General features: G+C 43.4%; 1 protein-coding gene across 1 annotated transcript in view; it reads right to left on the reverse strand.

Annotated features, from left to right (window-relative positions):
• Positions 1 to 3071: 3071 nt before the first annotated feature.
• The window catches only part of kmt2d (lysine (K)-specific methyltransferase 2D), a gene marked incomplete at its 5' end in the record, with an annotated part of 35532 nt that continues 20972 nt past the window's right edge, over positions 3072 to 17631 (reverse strand). Inside the window, 16 exons of the mRNA XM_080015201.1 lie at positions 3072 to 3914; positions 4539 to 4647; positions 5763 to 5836; positions 6468 to 6753; positions 8780 to 8910; positions 9264 to 9400; positions 9513 to 11010; positions 11310 to 11431; positions 12330 to 12462; positions 13017 to 13141; positions 13375 to 13544; positions 13635 to 13704; positions 13826 to 13973; positions 14095 to 14259; positions 14339 to 14488; positions 14596 to 17547. Of these exons, the coding sequence (XP_079871327.1) occupies positions 3822 to 3914; positions 4539 to 4647; positions 5763 to 5836; positions 6468 to 6753; positions 8780 to 8910; positions 9264 to 9400; positions 9513 to 11010; positions 11310 to 11431; positions 12330 to 12462; positions 13017 to 13141; positions 13375 to 13544; positions 13635 to 13704; positions 13826 to 13973; positions 14095 to 14259; positions 14339 to 14488; positions 14596 to 17547 (6363 nt within the window). The 3' untranslated portion in view covers positions 3072 to 3821. The remainder of the gene's footprint in view (positions 3915 to 4538; positions 4648 to 5762; positions 5837 to 6467; positions 6754 to 8779; positions 8911 to 9263; positions 9401 to 9512; positions 11011 to 11309; positions 11432 to 12329; positions 12463 to 13016; positions 13142 to 13374; positions 13545 to 13634; positions 13705 to 13825; positions 13974 to 14094; positions 14260 to 14338; positions 14489 to 14595; positions 17548 to 17631) is intronic.

The following is a 17631-nucleotide window of genomic DNA, read 5'->3' on the forward strand; positions in this document are numbered from 1 at the left end:
CATAATTTGTCCATGCCATTTTCATTTGTTTTATGTAAAATATTCTGTTGAATCAGGAGCAAAGTCTGATTTATATTAAATATGGAATAAACAATGATGGATGCCAATTACTTTGGAGTTTCAAGTTATTTCAGAGAAAATTGTGAGTTATTTTTTCGTCGAAGGGTACCAACAAATTTGTCCACGTCCACATACAGTATATATCATTATATTAAAAAATGGATTTTTCCTTAAACCTGAAAGTATTATGACTCAAACGGGCACTTCTCAAAATTGAAACGTGTTCCTCAAAACAAAGTGAGCATATTTAAAATGCATTTTATTATCCTTTACAAGAAATAAAAGCAGACAAATTATATGATGGGAAAGGGGTAGGGAAAGCTGTATATAAAGAGATGTATCCTCTGGCTTCATCAAAAAATATGTACAATTCAAAATAATATTCATACAAAACATGCCACATAATAAAAATGATCATTATATTTATTCATATTCCCTAAAAGTATCTCAGCTGTACAGATGCACATCTTTTTAAAAAGTCAGGTTAAAAAAAAAAAACTTCAATTTGAGCAACCTCTTATTAAATTATAAGATATGCAGAGAACTTAAATTAAGATTCAGAAGGTAAGAATTATTCAGGCTAAAATCCAGTGAGCGGCTTAATGTCTTGTTATGGTCTTCCCTTGGAGTAGAAACATACCAATTTATTTATTATATATATATATATATATATATATATATATATATATATATATATATATAAATAAAATATACTTGATCAATTTCTACCACTAAAAAGAAGTTTTTCGTTTATACTATTAGAGTGCAATCCATTATCAGGTAAGTATGGGATTAACTGGAGTATTACAGATCATACATGAGGCCAAGCAACCGTTTCACAAGGAATACCAACACATTCACTGCTATAGGGAGGCTCCGAAAACAAACCAAAATAAAAGCAAATCACTAACTGTAATATCAGGGATTTAGCACTTTTCCATTCAAAGATTATCCAATTGTGACCAATTGAGGGAAAGGTTTTGGTAATCAACAAGCAGTAGCATAAATAAAGGAAAAAGACATCAACATTACATAAATACACAAATGCTATGCACCATCGTATTGCTTAGCGCAATAAAATATTTTTCTCATGTCTAATAATCAATTTCCATGTGGATCCATTTGCAAACAATTTTAGTAATCACGTGGCTTCTCATCCCAAGTGATTGGAGAAAACCAGACACTTTCACAAAACCTATTTTAACAAACTCGTCTTCGAAAGCTTATAGCAAAAAAAAAAAAAAAGAAGAAAAAATAATCACTAATAGAAAAACAGGTAAATGCAAAAAACACTCTGGTTCATATACATAAAGATATTAGTTTGCCATTTTACACACACACATATATATATATATATATATACATATATATATATATATATATATATATATATATATATATATATATATATATATATATATATATACACACACACACACACATACATCATACACACACGTATATACACACATATGTATACACAAATATATATGTATACACAAATATATATATGTATACACAAATATATACACACGCCCACTCACACACACACACATCTTCATGATAAAATGATATCCAGTGGTTGAAATTTCCATTAATTTTTATTTCTCTACACTTTGATTTTATTGTTTAAAAAGGGTTTAGATAAAGAGCTCAGTGTGTGTGTGTGTGTGTGTGTATATGTATATCTATATATATATATATATATAGATATATATATAAATAATCGTCCATACACACACTTTGTACACTTGCATTTATAACTATGTGAGGTCTCAGGGTTTGGGGATTTTGGGGTTCGGGAAGGGGAAGCCATGTAACATGGGAAGTTGTGGGGTTTATTTTATTTATTTATTTGGTTTTTTTTTTTATTTTATTTTTAATTTTTTTTAAATCAAGCTCCCTTCTTTAAATATTTCAATCATTCATTTGACAAAGAAATGAAAGCAAATGCCCCCCTTTTTGTTAAACAAGTCTTCCCCTGCCTTGCGTCAAGCCTCCAGAAGACTGAACAAAAAATGAAAAGCCACCACTAAGGAAGCAGCTCCACAGGGCTGAGGTCGGGCAGAGAAAGACTCACTACAGTAAAGTTTGAACAACAGTCCACGACAGAAAACACCAAGGAAGAGGCGAGATTTCAAGGTCAAACAGTAAAAACCATTTAGCTGCGGCATAAAAAAAAAAAAAAAAAAAAAAAAAAGATGCTGTTGGATGGGACAGTAGTCGAACGCATGAGGAGGCAACAAGCACTGATTTCTTCTTTCACTCGGGGAGAGTTTTTGGGAGTCTTTTTTTTTTTTGTACAGAAAAAAAAAAAAAAAGACCTAAATCCTGAAGTCCTAGAGCCGAGGGAATGCACGCACGCGCACACAGACACACACACACACACACACACACACACACAATCTGCAGCAAAGTAGAGTAGAAGGTGAAGGTTATTGTGCTTTCACACCCGAAAAGCAGGTTTTTAAAAAGATGCATAAATAGAATGAAGGAGGAAAAAAAAAAAAAAACAGTAAATGAAACCTATGTGGATCTGGTGGCGTATAGGATGCCCGCAAAGCTTCTGATTGTGAATTTAATGCAATATCTTATCAAAACTGTTATATCATTTCTCTGTATAAATAATCCATGAATAATAATGATAATAATAATAATAATAATAATAACAATAATAATAATAATGTGTTGGCTCATTATTGTAAAGTCGTCATGTCATCAGCATAGAGTAGATAGAAGAGCAAACCTGCTGCTTAAAATTTCCCTGCTTGTCCGAGAAGGCTAAGCCTGTTACAACCCCCCCCCCCACTCCCCAATTCCACAGTAGCAGTTACGTTTTTTTTTTTTTGTTTGGTTTTTTTTTTTTTTTTTGTTTTCTTTTATACAAAGCAGTCACTTCCCAATAAATCGATGAGGTAGACTGGGTCCGAAACTAACCCACCTTCAGACTCCATCACAGCCCCCGCCCCGGCCCCCACCTGCCCCCCCCCCCCACGAAGCCGCGTCTCAGCTTTTTATATTAAACTTCTCTTTAAATCAGTCGCTCACATGTAGTCCCACGGAGAGCCACATCAGGATTGTCTCGCTAGCCAAAAAAAATAATAAGAAAAAGAAAAAGAAAAGAAAATAAATCCACATCTGTCTTCATTGATGACTTGACAGGAAAGGAGTCCATTTTTCTGAGGAGTTGGGAGGTGTGTGTGTGTGTGTTCGTGGGGGAGGTGTGTGGAGGGACTAGGTCCGACTGAAAACCGTAAAAAAAAAAAAAACGTCTTCTTTCAAACCGTGAGCGCTGACGGACGGGGAGGAGCAGGATCTTTTGGTAAATATTGGGGATCTGTTCCGGGGCCGCCCACAGCGCGTTGAGATGAAGATGCAATCGAAAGAGGGGGTGGGAGGAGGTGGGCGGTGGCTTTTGGCAGAGGGTGAAGGATGAATCCTCTCGTCCGGGGGACGGGGGGGACGGGGGAAGATTGTCCCGCCGTTGGGCCTGGGGTTAATGGAGGTGGTTGGTTGCTCGGTCGGTTAATGCTTTTTCAAACCTTTGGCTACGGGTGCGAACACGAAGTCTTTTTTTTTTTTTTTTCTTTTTTTTTTCTTCCTCTTCCTCTCGTGGATTTTCCGAAACAGCTTATGCACTGGGTAAAGTAGGATTCAAAAAGGCTTTGGCGCAGGAATGTTCTGGCACCAGTGAGAATGAAGTTCTCTCTCTCTCTCTCTCTGTCTCTTTTTTTTTGTTTTCCTCTTCTTCTTTCTTCCTGTTAATTCATCCACTTTCGACAATTCCACGCCCCACAGTGGCACGGGATCTTATGCTGATCGTCCTCAAAGTCAAACTGATAGTCGTAGGTCAGCTGGAGGGAGGGGAGAGAGGAGGCGGCTGTTAGAAACCGTAGAGACCGGGCGGGGACTTTAGGTTCCTTTGAACCACGAACACAAACGATGGGGTGGATGGGAGAGTGACACGATTAATCCAATAATCGATAGACGGTCATTTCATCAAAATGAACGAATGAACGTTTTGGTCGTGGGTCGCGTCAACTTTAACATACAAAATGCAACGTTTCAAATGAGAATTCAATACAAAATGACAAGTTCTGTCGTCTGTGGGGTTCAGGTAACATGTGTATTTACCTATATTTTGTACCTACTTTAGCCCTAGAATGCATAGGATGGCCTAAAAATGACCCGGATAATTGTTCTCTTCCCTCAAAAATATTTAAATCACCTAAAATTTCAGGAATTTCTTGATTGAGGTGTTTATGGTTGTGTGAACTCAGTTTTTTTTAAAATTTTTTGTTTGATTAAATATTATGTACAAAGTTATAAATTAAAAACAAAAACAATTTCAAGCCAGGTCATTTTTGACCCGTTGCTGTCAATAATTTAGCCTAAAGCAACCTCAATACTTAATACATAAAATATAATTGACAGATTCGTGGTTACTGAAGATGAGAGGATGTGTTTCAGCATCTCACCTCTTCTCCCTTGGGGATCCTGCGGCTGGAGATGATGATGATCTTGTCCTCTTTGTCGAATGTCACAACCTCCGCGACGCAGTTGGGGGCACAGGAGTGATTCACATAGCTGGAGGGAAGAGACGAGTACATTTTCACAAATCAAGGAAATAACACACATAAATTAATAACCAAGTGGACTTTGAGGGTGGGTGGTGTAAAAGGCATGGAGATTATTATAATTTATTTTGTATTTTATTTTTTTTAACTTTCTAGTATCAACGAGTAAAGTTCACCAATGCAGTACGAAAGAATATTCAGCATTTTTTAATAGCTATTTTGCAAACAAAAGAAATCAGAATATGCCATCCATATTGTAGTGACAGCCATTAACCACAACTCAGAACCCTGGCATAATACAAGCTATATGGATGTAGTTACAGGCATCCACCACTAGAGGGCGAGCACTACACCCTCTGGAATACAGGAGGGAAATGCCAGACATTTCTACTTCTAGAAAGGAGAGGGAGAGGGAACGTAGCAACCTTTTCCAACATGGCGAGTTGACTCGCTCGATAGACTGGTAGTCAAGGCTGGAGCCGGCCCACGGTGAGTGGGCATGCGAGCTTGGATGATCATAAATCCCTTTATGCCAAGTAGCGTTTGACAGGTGCTCAATATAGTGAACTTTGGGTGCAGAAGTGTTTGGCCAACTGATAAATAGATGTATTTCGGCAGAATATTAATTTCTTCTGCTGAAAAAAAATAAAAAATTATAAAAAAAGAAATAAATAAAAAACTGACAGCTCTTACCACAGTGGGGCCCAGTTTGAGGATCTTTGCACAACATTACCATTATTAATGTGTTGTATTCGTATATTACCATTTATAATCATTCATATTTATTATTTTTTTTCCAAATGGTATTAATGGCGTGGAGAAAATAACAATGGCCGCAAATGCTAGCGGCAATACCAACGCCAAGTTCTGGCATTAAAAGTCAGAAGACAAACAGAAAGCCTCTATATGTAAATGCCCTTTATGTAACAGCAGATTATGTAAGAGCGGTTGCACCGTGGCATTACATACAGTGATCATCAAAGCCTCCACCATTAGCATCAAGCATTTTCAGGAGAACCGCCCACCACTCGTGCATATGTAAATAAGTATCTATGCGGAGAACGCAAAGCTGGGAATTAGAAAACATTAAAAAGTGCATCGAGGGAAAAGACAAGTGGTGCTCACCGCGCCGGGCCGCCCGTCAGCGTGGCGTCGATCACTTGCTCATTGTTGATGCGGAACATGTAGATCCCACGGTTCTACCACACGAGGAAAAACAACAAGTCACGTCAAAATGACACGTAGGGAACCTAACGGATGAAAACTCGATGATCTACTCTCGCTCCATTATTTCATCCAAATGTCAAGGGAATTGTAAGCCAAAATGACGAAATAAACAGAATGTGAATTAGGTGCATTTCCAAAAGTTTAAGAAAACTGAAGAAAAGGACATTTCATAAAAGATTTTTATATTCCAGTGAATGTGAATTTACCCTTATATCTTATAAATGGCTCTTCTTCGTAATGTGGGTGTGTATTATGTCACTATCGTGGGCTTATATTAGGATATTGAAATGAAAATAATAAAAAAAGACAATTCAATTTTAAATGTTAATTAAAATTATTTATTTGTTTGACATTTTTATTTTATTACTTGTATGACAATTAGTCGTCAACTAAAATGTCATGACCGTGCCGCCATCTAGTCCATAATTACTGCAAAGGAAAGACAACTTTTCTCAATGATATAAACCTAATAAAACTCAAAATAAACGCCTACAATTAGTATAAATAAGTATCTGGAATCAACTATTTTCCATACTTCCAAAATATTAAGTGTATAAATGCAAAACAACTAAACAGATACATTTATTTTTTGGGTGGTCGTACCTGCTCCTCGTAGATCTTCTCCCTGCGGTTGGCCACCTCGTTGCGGATTACCGTGCCGATGTACTCGATCACCATGGTGTGCTTCTCCAGGTCCTTGGCGGCGTACAGGCCCAGGCCCTGGATTCGGGAGCGAGCCAGGTACACGTTGTTCTTCCACTCTGTCTTCAGCCGCCGGTACTGGGACGACTTGGAGTGGACGAACTGCTTGCTGTAGGGGGTGTTGATCTCCCCGGTGAAGGTGCTCTGGTAGGCCTTGGACATGCTGGTGCTGTTCAGGGTGTGGGGCCTGGGGAGTCAGAGACGAAACAGGGTCAAATTTAAAAGTTCCTGTTGACAGCGTTCAGATGGGGAAAACAAATGTGGAAAAACAATTCATTTATGTTATATAAATTAATAAAGTTGTATTAAATCAAAGTATATCATTAAATTATTATACATTATCCTCAATTCAATTTATTTAACACATTTGTTTTTAGACTTTAGTATCATCCAGTAAAGCTCCTTTTGCTTATATTTTACATTTCTCAGTCCTAATCTATATGTTGATTAGGTAAATTAATTATTTGAAAATTATATGCTAGAAAAATAATGTTAGTAATTTATGTTATATAAACGAATATAATTTTTTTTGATTAATTTATATTATATCAATGAAATTATATAAATACAAAATACATTTATATAATTAGAAATTTATTATATAAATCAATAAAGGGTTTTATTTGTATAATAAAATAATTATAAGACTATCAGTTTGACTAACAATAATAATTAAAAAAAATAAAGCTGCAGGCGACAATACACAGGGTACAGTTTAGTCATGTTAGGTACGTATTACAGGTTTTCAAGGTTCCGTAATCCGAGGTTCCCCAATCTGGGATCTGTAATTATATGCAGGGATGTTTGGAGCAGACCGCGGGACTCTCTCCGACCGTGTCAGTCCAGACGTCACTGAAAATCCCGTATTCTTTCTTTGAATCGCTCTCCTTTTGCGGGGATGGGGGCCAGGCCGGGCTAGGGTTGGGAGGAGGGCAAATTCAAGATGAAATTGGCGTTTGAGGGAAAGACCCCCCGCATCAGCTCTGGGGGTCCTCATGCCCGCTGTGCGTTGCCCAGCCGGAGAGCGCCGCAGCCGGGGAGAGAGTGGAGGGAAGCGCCGGTGCTCCTGCTGTACTATTGGCTGTCCGTGTCACATGGTCGTTTCTCTGCTCTGTACGATCGGTTGTTCGTGTCACATGTTTTGTAAAAGGCAGCACAAATGATGCCATGTACACACTACACGATTTTCAAAGTGGTCAGATCGCTGTACTGTTCACACTACACAACTTTCTGTCTTGTGATTGGGAATCTTGCAGTCTTGTGGTTTACACATTACATGACTGATCGGTGACAGGGGCTCACACACTACAACATCTTTCGAAACTATGTTCTGTCACAAAATCAGGCAAGAAGTCACAACGGATATGACGCGATACCATGCGCGGGACAGGATTATCTTTTATTATAGTCTTGAAAACTGTAAAAAAATAAAATAAAAAATAGAATTTAAATAAGAAATATAATAAAAACAGAAAGAAGAAAAGTAAAATAGGTATGTTGTGTGTTTCTGGAGGCACTCTGCACCCCCCTGTCACCCTGTGTGTCTGCTCTCAATGGCTGTAGCTCCTTGCTGTCACTCCTTAGTCGAGCCCAACATGACCAGATATTGAACCTGCTTGATATCTCGCCGGCATCAGCGAGCCATTGGTGATCGTTCGGCAAGCAACTGGATCACGGTGTGAGCAGTTCACACCACAAGTTTGTCGCTGAGGGGTTCTCGCTATGATTTTCCGCCGATCAGGGGCTTTGCTCGCTGATCTCCAAAAACCTGTCGGCGAGTGGAAAATCAGGCCAACGTCACGTAGTCTGAAGTCGGCATTACAGTTTTCCGAGGTTCCTTTAAAAGCAGCACTGGTTCAAGTTATGTCTGGTTTCGCTGCTGAAACTAATGAAAATACGACAGTTTCTCACAAATTTATGGTCCAAATGAGGATCATTATTGATCAAACGCTAACGACAAGACGTCTGAAACATCCCGGTTCTAGTGAAACCTCAACCATGTCTGTACGTACAGCTGTTGTGGTGTTTCAGATACTTTTAGCCCGAAAAAACGTCAGGATTAAAAAGAAAATTAAAAAGTCTATTTTTAATCATTTAACATAAAATGATTTCCCCTTTCCCCCCCCCCCAAACATATCCAGACCTGGAAATGAACAAAATGAAATTCTCTACTTGTCAATACTGCATAGGGACCTAGACCCCTGTGGTCACACCTCTTGCAGTGCGCCTGGACCTTCGGTTCGGAGCGAGCAGAGCCGGTCGGGTTGATCATGAGAGGTAGCTCCATCAGCGGGTGGCGGCCGTAGCGGAACTGGTAGTTCTGACAGTTCTCCACTCCAGGCAGCTAAACACAACGCAAGTCCACATTAAGGCTTGGTATCTTATTAAACAAAACAAACCTAAACCAAATACCAGAAATACTGGGTTAAAGTTCAAATACTGCTTTAAAATTAAACGAGAAAAAAAAATAATAATAATAAAAAAAAAATTAAAACAATTAAAATAAAGTAGTTGGCTGGTTATCTGATAGGATGGAAATGGGTAAAGGAACTGGGGCCTTCGCTAAGGACAATTCGAGAGGGTGAATACTTGCCACATAACGCTTTCAATTTGGTAGTAAACAAAAAACAAAATATAATAACTTTATAATAACCTTTAAAAATCGACTTTGGTGACTTTTCCCAAAGGGATTCTTACCGACTCAGTGATGCGCATGACAGCATGGACAGTGAGACCGTACATGTCTTCTCCCTTTACGTGGTCGGTGAAAAGCTTCAACATGGCCGACTCATCCCTCAGCTTGGCCACCTGCTGTACGACCTGGTCCCAGATACCTGTGGAAATTCACATTGGTTTATCCATGGGATAAATGTTTATTGCTTGGGGTAAATATTTTAGGACGGTTTATTTAGTTTATTATTTGTTTAAAGGTGGTGGAGGCCGTACCCTCTGGGGTGGAGTGTCTGTAGTGCAGATCCTCCATGCCGTGCTCCAGAACTCGCACCTCGAACAGTGGGTGAGCGCCCTGCTCTCCGATGCGGCAGCGGTAGCGGCAACGCTTGTTGGGCACACGCGTGCTCCAGTAGATGCGCGTGGCCTCGTAGCCCACAGGGAAGATGGCGGTGGCCGAGTGGAAGTTGGCCATCTGGGAGGGCAGCAGCTGGCCCACGGCGTGGAAGATCAGCCCCCCCACCCGGAACAGGTGGATGCGGTCCCCGCGCTGCAGGATGCTGGCGATCTGCTTGACCTCGTCGCGCTCGATGTAGACGCGACGGAAGACGGCGAAGGTGCTGAGCTCCTCCTCGCTGGGGCCCTTCAGCTTGTGCTGCGTGCACAGCATGGTCTTGTCCTTGAAGAACATGCAACGCGCCCGGATGGCACAGGCGAAGTGGTAGACGTTGGGGCAGCGCAGCCGGTTGCAGCTGCTGGTGGCGCCCGTCTTCTGGCAGTAGGCGCACCGCGTGCGGAGGCCACGGCGCAGTGCCACCTCCACGTTGATGAGCGCGCCACCCTGCGTCTCATACACCTCTGTGGACCACAGCGCGCAGTTGAGGTGCACCCACAGGTCCACGTCGATGTTGAGCAGGCGAGCCGGGCCGTCTGTGGAGCCATCGCCCTCCTCGTGGCAGAAACAGCACTTGCGTTTGTCGCGGGGAAGCCGCTCCGGACGCAGCGTGATGCGCAGGCGCTCCATTAGCTCCGACACCTCACGGCTGTTCTCCTTCTTGGAGCCGCCCTTCCGGATGGTGATGACGATCTGGAGACGCTTCCAGCGGATCCCCTTCCACTTCTTCACTTTGGGCTGGACCACCTCCTCGTCAGGGGAGAAGGGCCGACGCTGCTTGATGGCCTTGGGGGACGGCGCCTCCATAAGGGCCAGGAGATCTTCTGAATCTTGGACCGGCTCGGCACCACAGTTCTCCTCCTTCGCTACAGGAGCCAGAGGGTCTTTGTTGGGGACTGCAGGATCAGGAAGTATGGAGGCAGAAGCCGCATCGGAGGCGTTTTCTGGAGCTCCTGAGGCTGTTTCTGGAGCTCCTAAGGCAGTTTCTGAAGCTCCCAAGGCTGGTTCTGAAGCTGCTGAGGCTGGTTCTGGAGCTCCTGAGGCTGGTTCTGGAGCCCCTGCGGCTGGTTCTGGAGCTGCTGTGCCTTCAGGTAGCTTCACATCCCCCTCATTCGGAGGAGCCACATCCACCTGCTCGGGTTCGATCTTGATCTGGATGGTCGCAGGGCTGGAGGGAGAGGGCGAGGGAGAGACCGGCTTTGGAGGAGGTTCACCTCCAACCGTAGATACAGAGTCTAAAGCGGGTGGAGGAGGCGGAGGGGAGGGCGAAGGGGGAGGGGATTCCTCCACCAATATCGCAGGAAGGTGGCGCACGTCCAAGTCACTGACGTTGGTGGTGTAACAGTGCTGGGCCGGTTTGTCCTCCTGATCTGGAAACTCCTGTGACGAACAATTGTACATGTAAGATGTTCACATTTTGTAAACACGTATGTTAGGGCTGGTACTTGGGCAGGATCACATGATTCACTTCAATCAGATATTTATGAGATGATTCACAACAAGATTCTATATCAATTTATTGGAATTTTCTATAGAATGAGAATTGACAACTTTTCACTGTACCATCTGATGAGCATTACAAAAATAATTAACGTACGTATAATAAAACATAGTCCTCTTAATATATATACTTGTGTATTATTGTAATTGTAAATAATATATGTACTATGGCCACTGACCTGTTTGATGAGCGAGAGGATGTCAACCTGTTTCTTCAGCGTGCAGCCGGGAAGAGTCACGTCAAATTGCCGCAGCCACTCGTCCTGACTCGGCGAAGGACCGTCTTTAGCACACAGATCCCCTGGAAACCACAACCATCTTTATTCCAAGAATGTCTAGGCTATAGGGCTGTCAAATGTTGGCTCGATATTCGAATAATTGACGAAAGAAGAAGAAGAAAAAAAAAAAAAAAGATGTTAGAATCTGAAATTAACATTAAAAAAATAATATGCAGTGTTTCAACGGAAATGTATAATTTTTTATAAAAATGTTGCGCGCATACATCCACGTACATCTTCTTCGTGTGTGCAAGTGAATGAGTTTTGTCCGTGCCCTCAAATTGTTTCTTTTAATCCACCAGCTGAGCAGGTGCAGGGACAGCTTTGTGCTCATTAAATTATAAAAGGTTAAAAAAAATTATAATGAAAAAATAAAAAACAGACGCAGTGTTCTAGAAGAGGCTGTCCGGACTCTACAGGTGTTCCTGGGTCTGCCAGCAGCACACGCCACGTACAGCGAACCACGGCCCCACATGGAGTGTGGAGGTTCAGTTAAAACAATCACTTGATTAGCTGCTGTTGTCTTTTTTTTTTTTTTTTTTTTTTTTTTTAGGGGACTGTTTTCCAAAATCTCACAACAAAGCATAAAGCGTAGGAGCTAAAAAAGGGAACAAATTGTGTAATTATACTGGAGAAAGCCCCCCCCCCGGTCTGGGTCTCTGCTCCCTGGAGGGAGAGGAGGAGGAAGCGGAGGCTGCATTTGGATTTTGAAATTTTGCACGATCACCCAAGCCTAACGCACAATAACACAGCCCGAAAGTTGGTCAAATTGTAACGACTTAAAATTGTAATAGCTATTAGAATACATTCAAACTGATGGGGTTTTTTTTCAGAAGGAATATTCAAACGTGATTTTTGGCCAATGTTGACAACCCTACTAGGCCAGGGAGGAGAAATTAAGAGAACTGATGCTAAACCAACCCGACTGGTCGGGGCCTTTCCCTGGTCCAGTGGCTCCGGGCGCTCCTGGGCTCGGGGGAAAGGTCACCTCATAGGAACCAGGCATTCTGATGTGGAGCAGCTGAGCCATAGCCACCATCACATGGTTCAGATTCTGGACACAAAGACAAAAACACAATGAGGTTGTAGTCCCTTTATCACACACACACACACACACACACACACACACACACACACACACACACACACACACACACACACACACACACACACACACACACACACACACACACACACACACACACACACACCTTATTTCCTTTTTTATTTGATTGCCTTCTATTTATGTACAGCACTTTCAGTCACATGTTGTGTATGAAAGGTGCTCTACTTGTAAAAATTATTATAAAAAAGGTTAAGGTTATTTATGTTGTTATAAAATGTTTAGTGAAATATGGTCCATCAATAGCACATGCTCCTTTTCACTTGTCTATGAAATACAATTGTTCCAGTAAATTGTGGGCGAGAGGAGCTAAAAAATAATAACAATAATAAAAAAAAAAATAAATCTGGAGTATTCATGGAGGGGATATGACATGGGCTAGCTTATGTGACTTAGAAAGGGGGAGGATGCTGTCACACGACCTGATGATTTCAAACTGATATTTACAAAAGTGGTAAAAATGATGTAATGTGATTAATTTCTACCTTGGCTGCAGCGGAGGACAGAGTGAAGGTGACCGAGACCTCGTTGCCTTTAGAATTGTCCCAGTGGTTGGATGTGGAAATAACCTTTTCATCTGTCGCTTCAAACGGTTTGACCTCTGGTAAAACTAAACATAGAAGAAAGTTTGAACAATCCGTTATGACAGTTCAAATATATTTGTAGCCAAAAATTGAAACTGTAACGAATTTTTAGTTTTTAAATTAAATTAATTTAATGACGAATGTAAAAAATATTTGAAAAAAAATCTGACACGTTTGGAATACAGCACTACTCAATGTGTTGACCATTTTTTAAATTACATTTTTATTCTGTGGCAGCAGCATAATGCTGCATTTATACCTGGGATGGTGGTGCGAGGTATGAGGGGGATAATTGGGGATATTGCTCGATCCGTCTCCTCTTCTTTTGGCTCCCGAAGCAGAGGGAAGCGTGGCGTTTCATCACCTACGTTACTTTCAGGGGAGGATGCGGGAATTATGCTTTCTGGGGCGTCATCGTCACTTTCCATCCTGAGATAAAACACATTTCCTATATTTAGCCACTTGGTGACGGGAGGCTCTTATGGTACAAAATGGATTGAAAGAGAATTCACTGTATACCTGATGTCCTCATTCTGATTATGGGGTGGTGTGGGGAGAGCTGCCAGAATGTCCACACTCTTCACCTCTTCTGGAACAGAAACATGGTGCAAAATCTAGTTTGAAATATCTCTACAAAATGGCTAATGAAACTCAGATTCAAAAGAGAAGCTAAAACATTTAGCTTCTCGGCTAAATCGCTTATGATCTACCGATAGTGTCTACTGTAGTCTCCGTCTCCTTCTGGCCCTCAGACAGCTCCTCCACAGCAGTCACCCCATTAGGCAGCTTGTGTTGAACGGAGGGCGGTGGTGTCGGGGGAAGGGAGGATGGCGGGGTTGGAGGGTTACTGAGATTACTCTGAGGGCAAAAATAAGTGGAAATGTTGCATGAAAAAGCCCTGGCTCTTCTTAAGACAACATATTACAAAAATAAGCTGATTGTAGGAGCCTACAGTGAGTCTAGAGGACGGTTTGACTACCTTGGTCAGCAACTGAGAGTAGTAGTCTGGGATGTTATCTAGCACTGCATTCCCAAAGGAGCCTTTTAGCTGGGCCCTACCATTGGCTGGGCTGCTGCCAAAAGGGGCAAATAAGTCCAGACTGGCAGTAATGGAAGGCTCCATTAAGGGCAGGAGAGAGAGGCCCTAGAAGGTAAATGAACATTAGTCAAATGGTCTTAAACAAACCTTATCTATGGAGAAACAATGAGCATACTCTTCTGACCTGCTTAAGCTGTTTCATGAGAGCTTCAGCACTCTTTCCAACTTCTTCTTTTTTGTTCTTCTTGCGAGAGTTAGGCCCCCGTTCCCCTGGAGCCTTATTGGTGCGCTTGGCCTTGGCCATAGGTGCCCTTTTAGTGATTGACTGTAGATCCTGAAACCGACAAGCACCATAAAGTAGAGGTTTAATAAATAAACAAACAAATAAATAAAAATCACAAATAACATCAAATCTTAAACACAAAGGAACCTAAATGTCACCTCCATATTGCGCGGGGTCCCTTGAAGTTTCTGTTCAAGCATGGCCAGTTTGCTGTTGATGTGGCCATTGATCTCATTGTGGATTCCTTCGGAGGGCCTCTGAGCAGCCAGCTGGAGGTTCTTGGTTCTTAGTAGTTTCTGGAGTAGTTGCTGTCCAGTCTCAGATCTGGTTTGAGCCCCAGGGTCCCCCGTCATGTTCCCAGTGTTGACAAAGCTTGCACTGTTGCCAGAGTGTGTAATGTGTTCACTAGTGGCTTCTCTCTTTATTTCCCCAGTGTGAGTATGAGGTCCCTCGCTGTCACACTGAACCTCCCTTGGCTCCTGTTTGATGTTCTGCAAGGTCATCTTGCACAGACCGCCTTCTCCGGAACCAGGATGTGTCTGAGTAACGTGGCCTTCTGTACACCTTTGCTGGGCGTATTCAACTTGTTGTGGCCCATTGAGAGGAACTGTTTGAGACCTTTCATTAGTGGATGTGTGAGGCTCTGCCTTCAGTCCTATGTAATGAAGCGGGCTTTTAGCTCCAGGAGACCTGAGTGGAGATGCCTTTACTTGGTTGTATTGACTCCCCCTCCCAGCTCCTCCATCAGTTACTGAAGGGGAAGGGATGTGGGTTGAATGAGGGGTGCCAGGAGTGGCATGGCTCATGCCTGTCTCAAGTCTCTGGTGTGAGGAACTTCTTGGATAACCCGCATGGGATGGGGAGCCTGGCATGCGTCCTGCACCAATGTAAGATTGGTGGTGTTGATTGGGAGTGGGTTGGCGCAACCCCATAGCCTGAGCCTGCGCCTGGGCCATGGCATGTCGCTGTGGATCACCAGGTGAGTTAGGGAGAGCCTGCCGTGGAGAAATAGGCCTAACTATTCGACTTTGGTCCATTGGCAGACGTGCCATTGGCATCTGGCCTCTAATCATTTGCTGCGGCTGCATTATTTGGCCCACTTGTAGGTGTTGACTAGGGGCCATCATTCCTTGTTGCATTTGAGGAGCCATCCCTGACTGCTGAGGTGAACCCATAACTCCTGGTTTCCCCATTGCTGTAAAGGACATCTGCTGGCCTTCTATACCTGGCATCCGCTGTCCCATTTGTTGTACCTGCCCTGGTGGGATCTGAGGCCTCATCTGGCCTGGCTGGCCCTGGCCCATTGACATCCTCAACAACTGACCCTGCTGGAGCTGCCGCTGGGCAATCATTGCCTGTATATGTTGTATCTGCTGATTTGGAGGTAGATTGCGAAGCTGGGGATTCTGAGCAATAATAGCTTGAATGTTGATAGGCATGCGGATCTGGCCTTGTGGAATCCCGGGTCTCGGGACCATCATCCCTTGCTGCTGTGCTTTCATCATGCCCAACATGGCCTGTTGTTTTTGCTGCTGCGCCATTAGGGCTTGCTGCTGTGGACTAGGATGCCCAACCATACCGGATTGCAGCTGAGGGTTCTGGCCAACAACATTCTGCATTTGGCTCATTCCTTCATGTTGCTGTTTGGAAGGATCTTGGGACTGCTGCAGGACATTCTGAACAGTTTGCTGCTGTTGTTGATGTTGCTGTTGTTGTTGATGCTGTTGGGTTAAGTAATCTATCTGCTGCCCCTCTTGCTTTATTGTAACCAAACCAGGCTTGTCAGCATTTAGATGCGCCTGGGAATGCTGCTGCTGAGGATTCATTTGAGAAAGCATATTTGGTTGTGGCTTCTGGACTGTGTAACCTTGATTTTGTTGTTGTTGTTGTTGCTGCTGCTGTTGTCCTAAGTCAATTTGATCACCCATGGAGCTTGGTTGGGCCATCTGATTGGGAGTGGGGGGTCCACTTTGCTGTGATGGGGTTCTTGGATCAGGACTAAGCATTCCTCGCTCTTTGGGGCCTGAGTTCTGCAAATCTTGTGGGAAGCCCTTTTGCAGGCCCTCGATGCCAGCCTGTGGTTGGGGGGTGATGCTTCCAGCTGACGGTGAGGACCCCATTTGCGGGGTAGATGGTTCAGACATTGTTTGCTCTTGGCTTGTTTGATTCATCCCTTGTTGTGGCTGTCTTTGTTGTGTCATCTGTTGTTGCTGCTGAAGCTGGGCAGCATTCTGCTGCTGCTGAGATGCAAGCATGCGCTGGGCCAGGATGTTCTGTTGTTGTGGATTCAGCTGGGCCTGGGGACTCCTGAGGCCAGGATGACTTGGAGATCCAACCAGTCCTTGTTGACCAATCATAACTTGGGGCCTCTGCTGCTGTTGAGGTGGTCCAACAGGCTGATTTACCATCATCCCAGCCTGCGCAGCCATCATACCCTGAGGCTGGTTGACAGGCTGGCCTCCTAAAAGGTTCTGTGGTGGCTGGGTCGCAGGCTGACCTCCAGCAATTCCCTGGGGAACTTGCATCATGCTTTGCTGGTTTGCCTGGTTAACAAGCATTCCTTGTTGGATGTGTGGTTGTTGTTGAGCTATGAGTGGGTTAGCCACCATTCCAGGCTGTGGCTGTGTCATCATACCAGGTTGTTGGGTTGGGTGTGAAATCGGCTGCTGGCCCATCATTGCCTGTTGCTGTTGGAGTTTTGCCATCTGCATCCTATGTTGAAGTTGTCTTTCTTGGAGAAGCCTTTGGTCTGCACCTTGCATCCCGGGCCCCTGTGGAAAGAAAACTGCAGAGGCACCAGGATGACCAGGATGACCAGGGGCCCGGGGTCCTAGAGCTGCTGGGTTCTGCGTTTGGGGCCCCCCTATGAATGGCTGTGCTTGGGGCATTCTGACTGGCATCCCACCCTGAGGCATCATGCCAGGGGCCTGGCCCATCATTGGAGTCCCCTGTGGGCCCATCATCATTTGGCCAGGCATCTTGGAGAGCATGTGAGGCGGGCCCTGTGAGGAAGGTCCTGGGTTAAGAAGCCCTGACCCCTGCTGGTGCTGCTGCTGTTTGCTTTTGTACTCTGCTATTAGATTGGTATGCTCCTTCTGTTGTTTGCGTACCTAAACACAACAGATATGAAAGGTACATTAGTTAAAGGCATTCATGACAGGGGAGAAGGTGAAAGTTTACAATTTTTATGTAAA

Source organism: Zeus faber (genome assembly GCF_960531495.2).
Source record: "Zeus faber genome assembly, chromosome: 15".
In the NCBI taxonomy this organism is placed as follows: domain Eukaryota; kingdom Metazoa; phylum Chordata; class Actinopteri; order Zeiformes; family Zeidae; genus Zeus; species Zeus faber.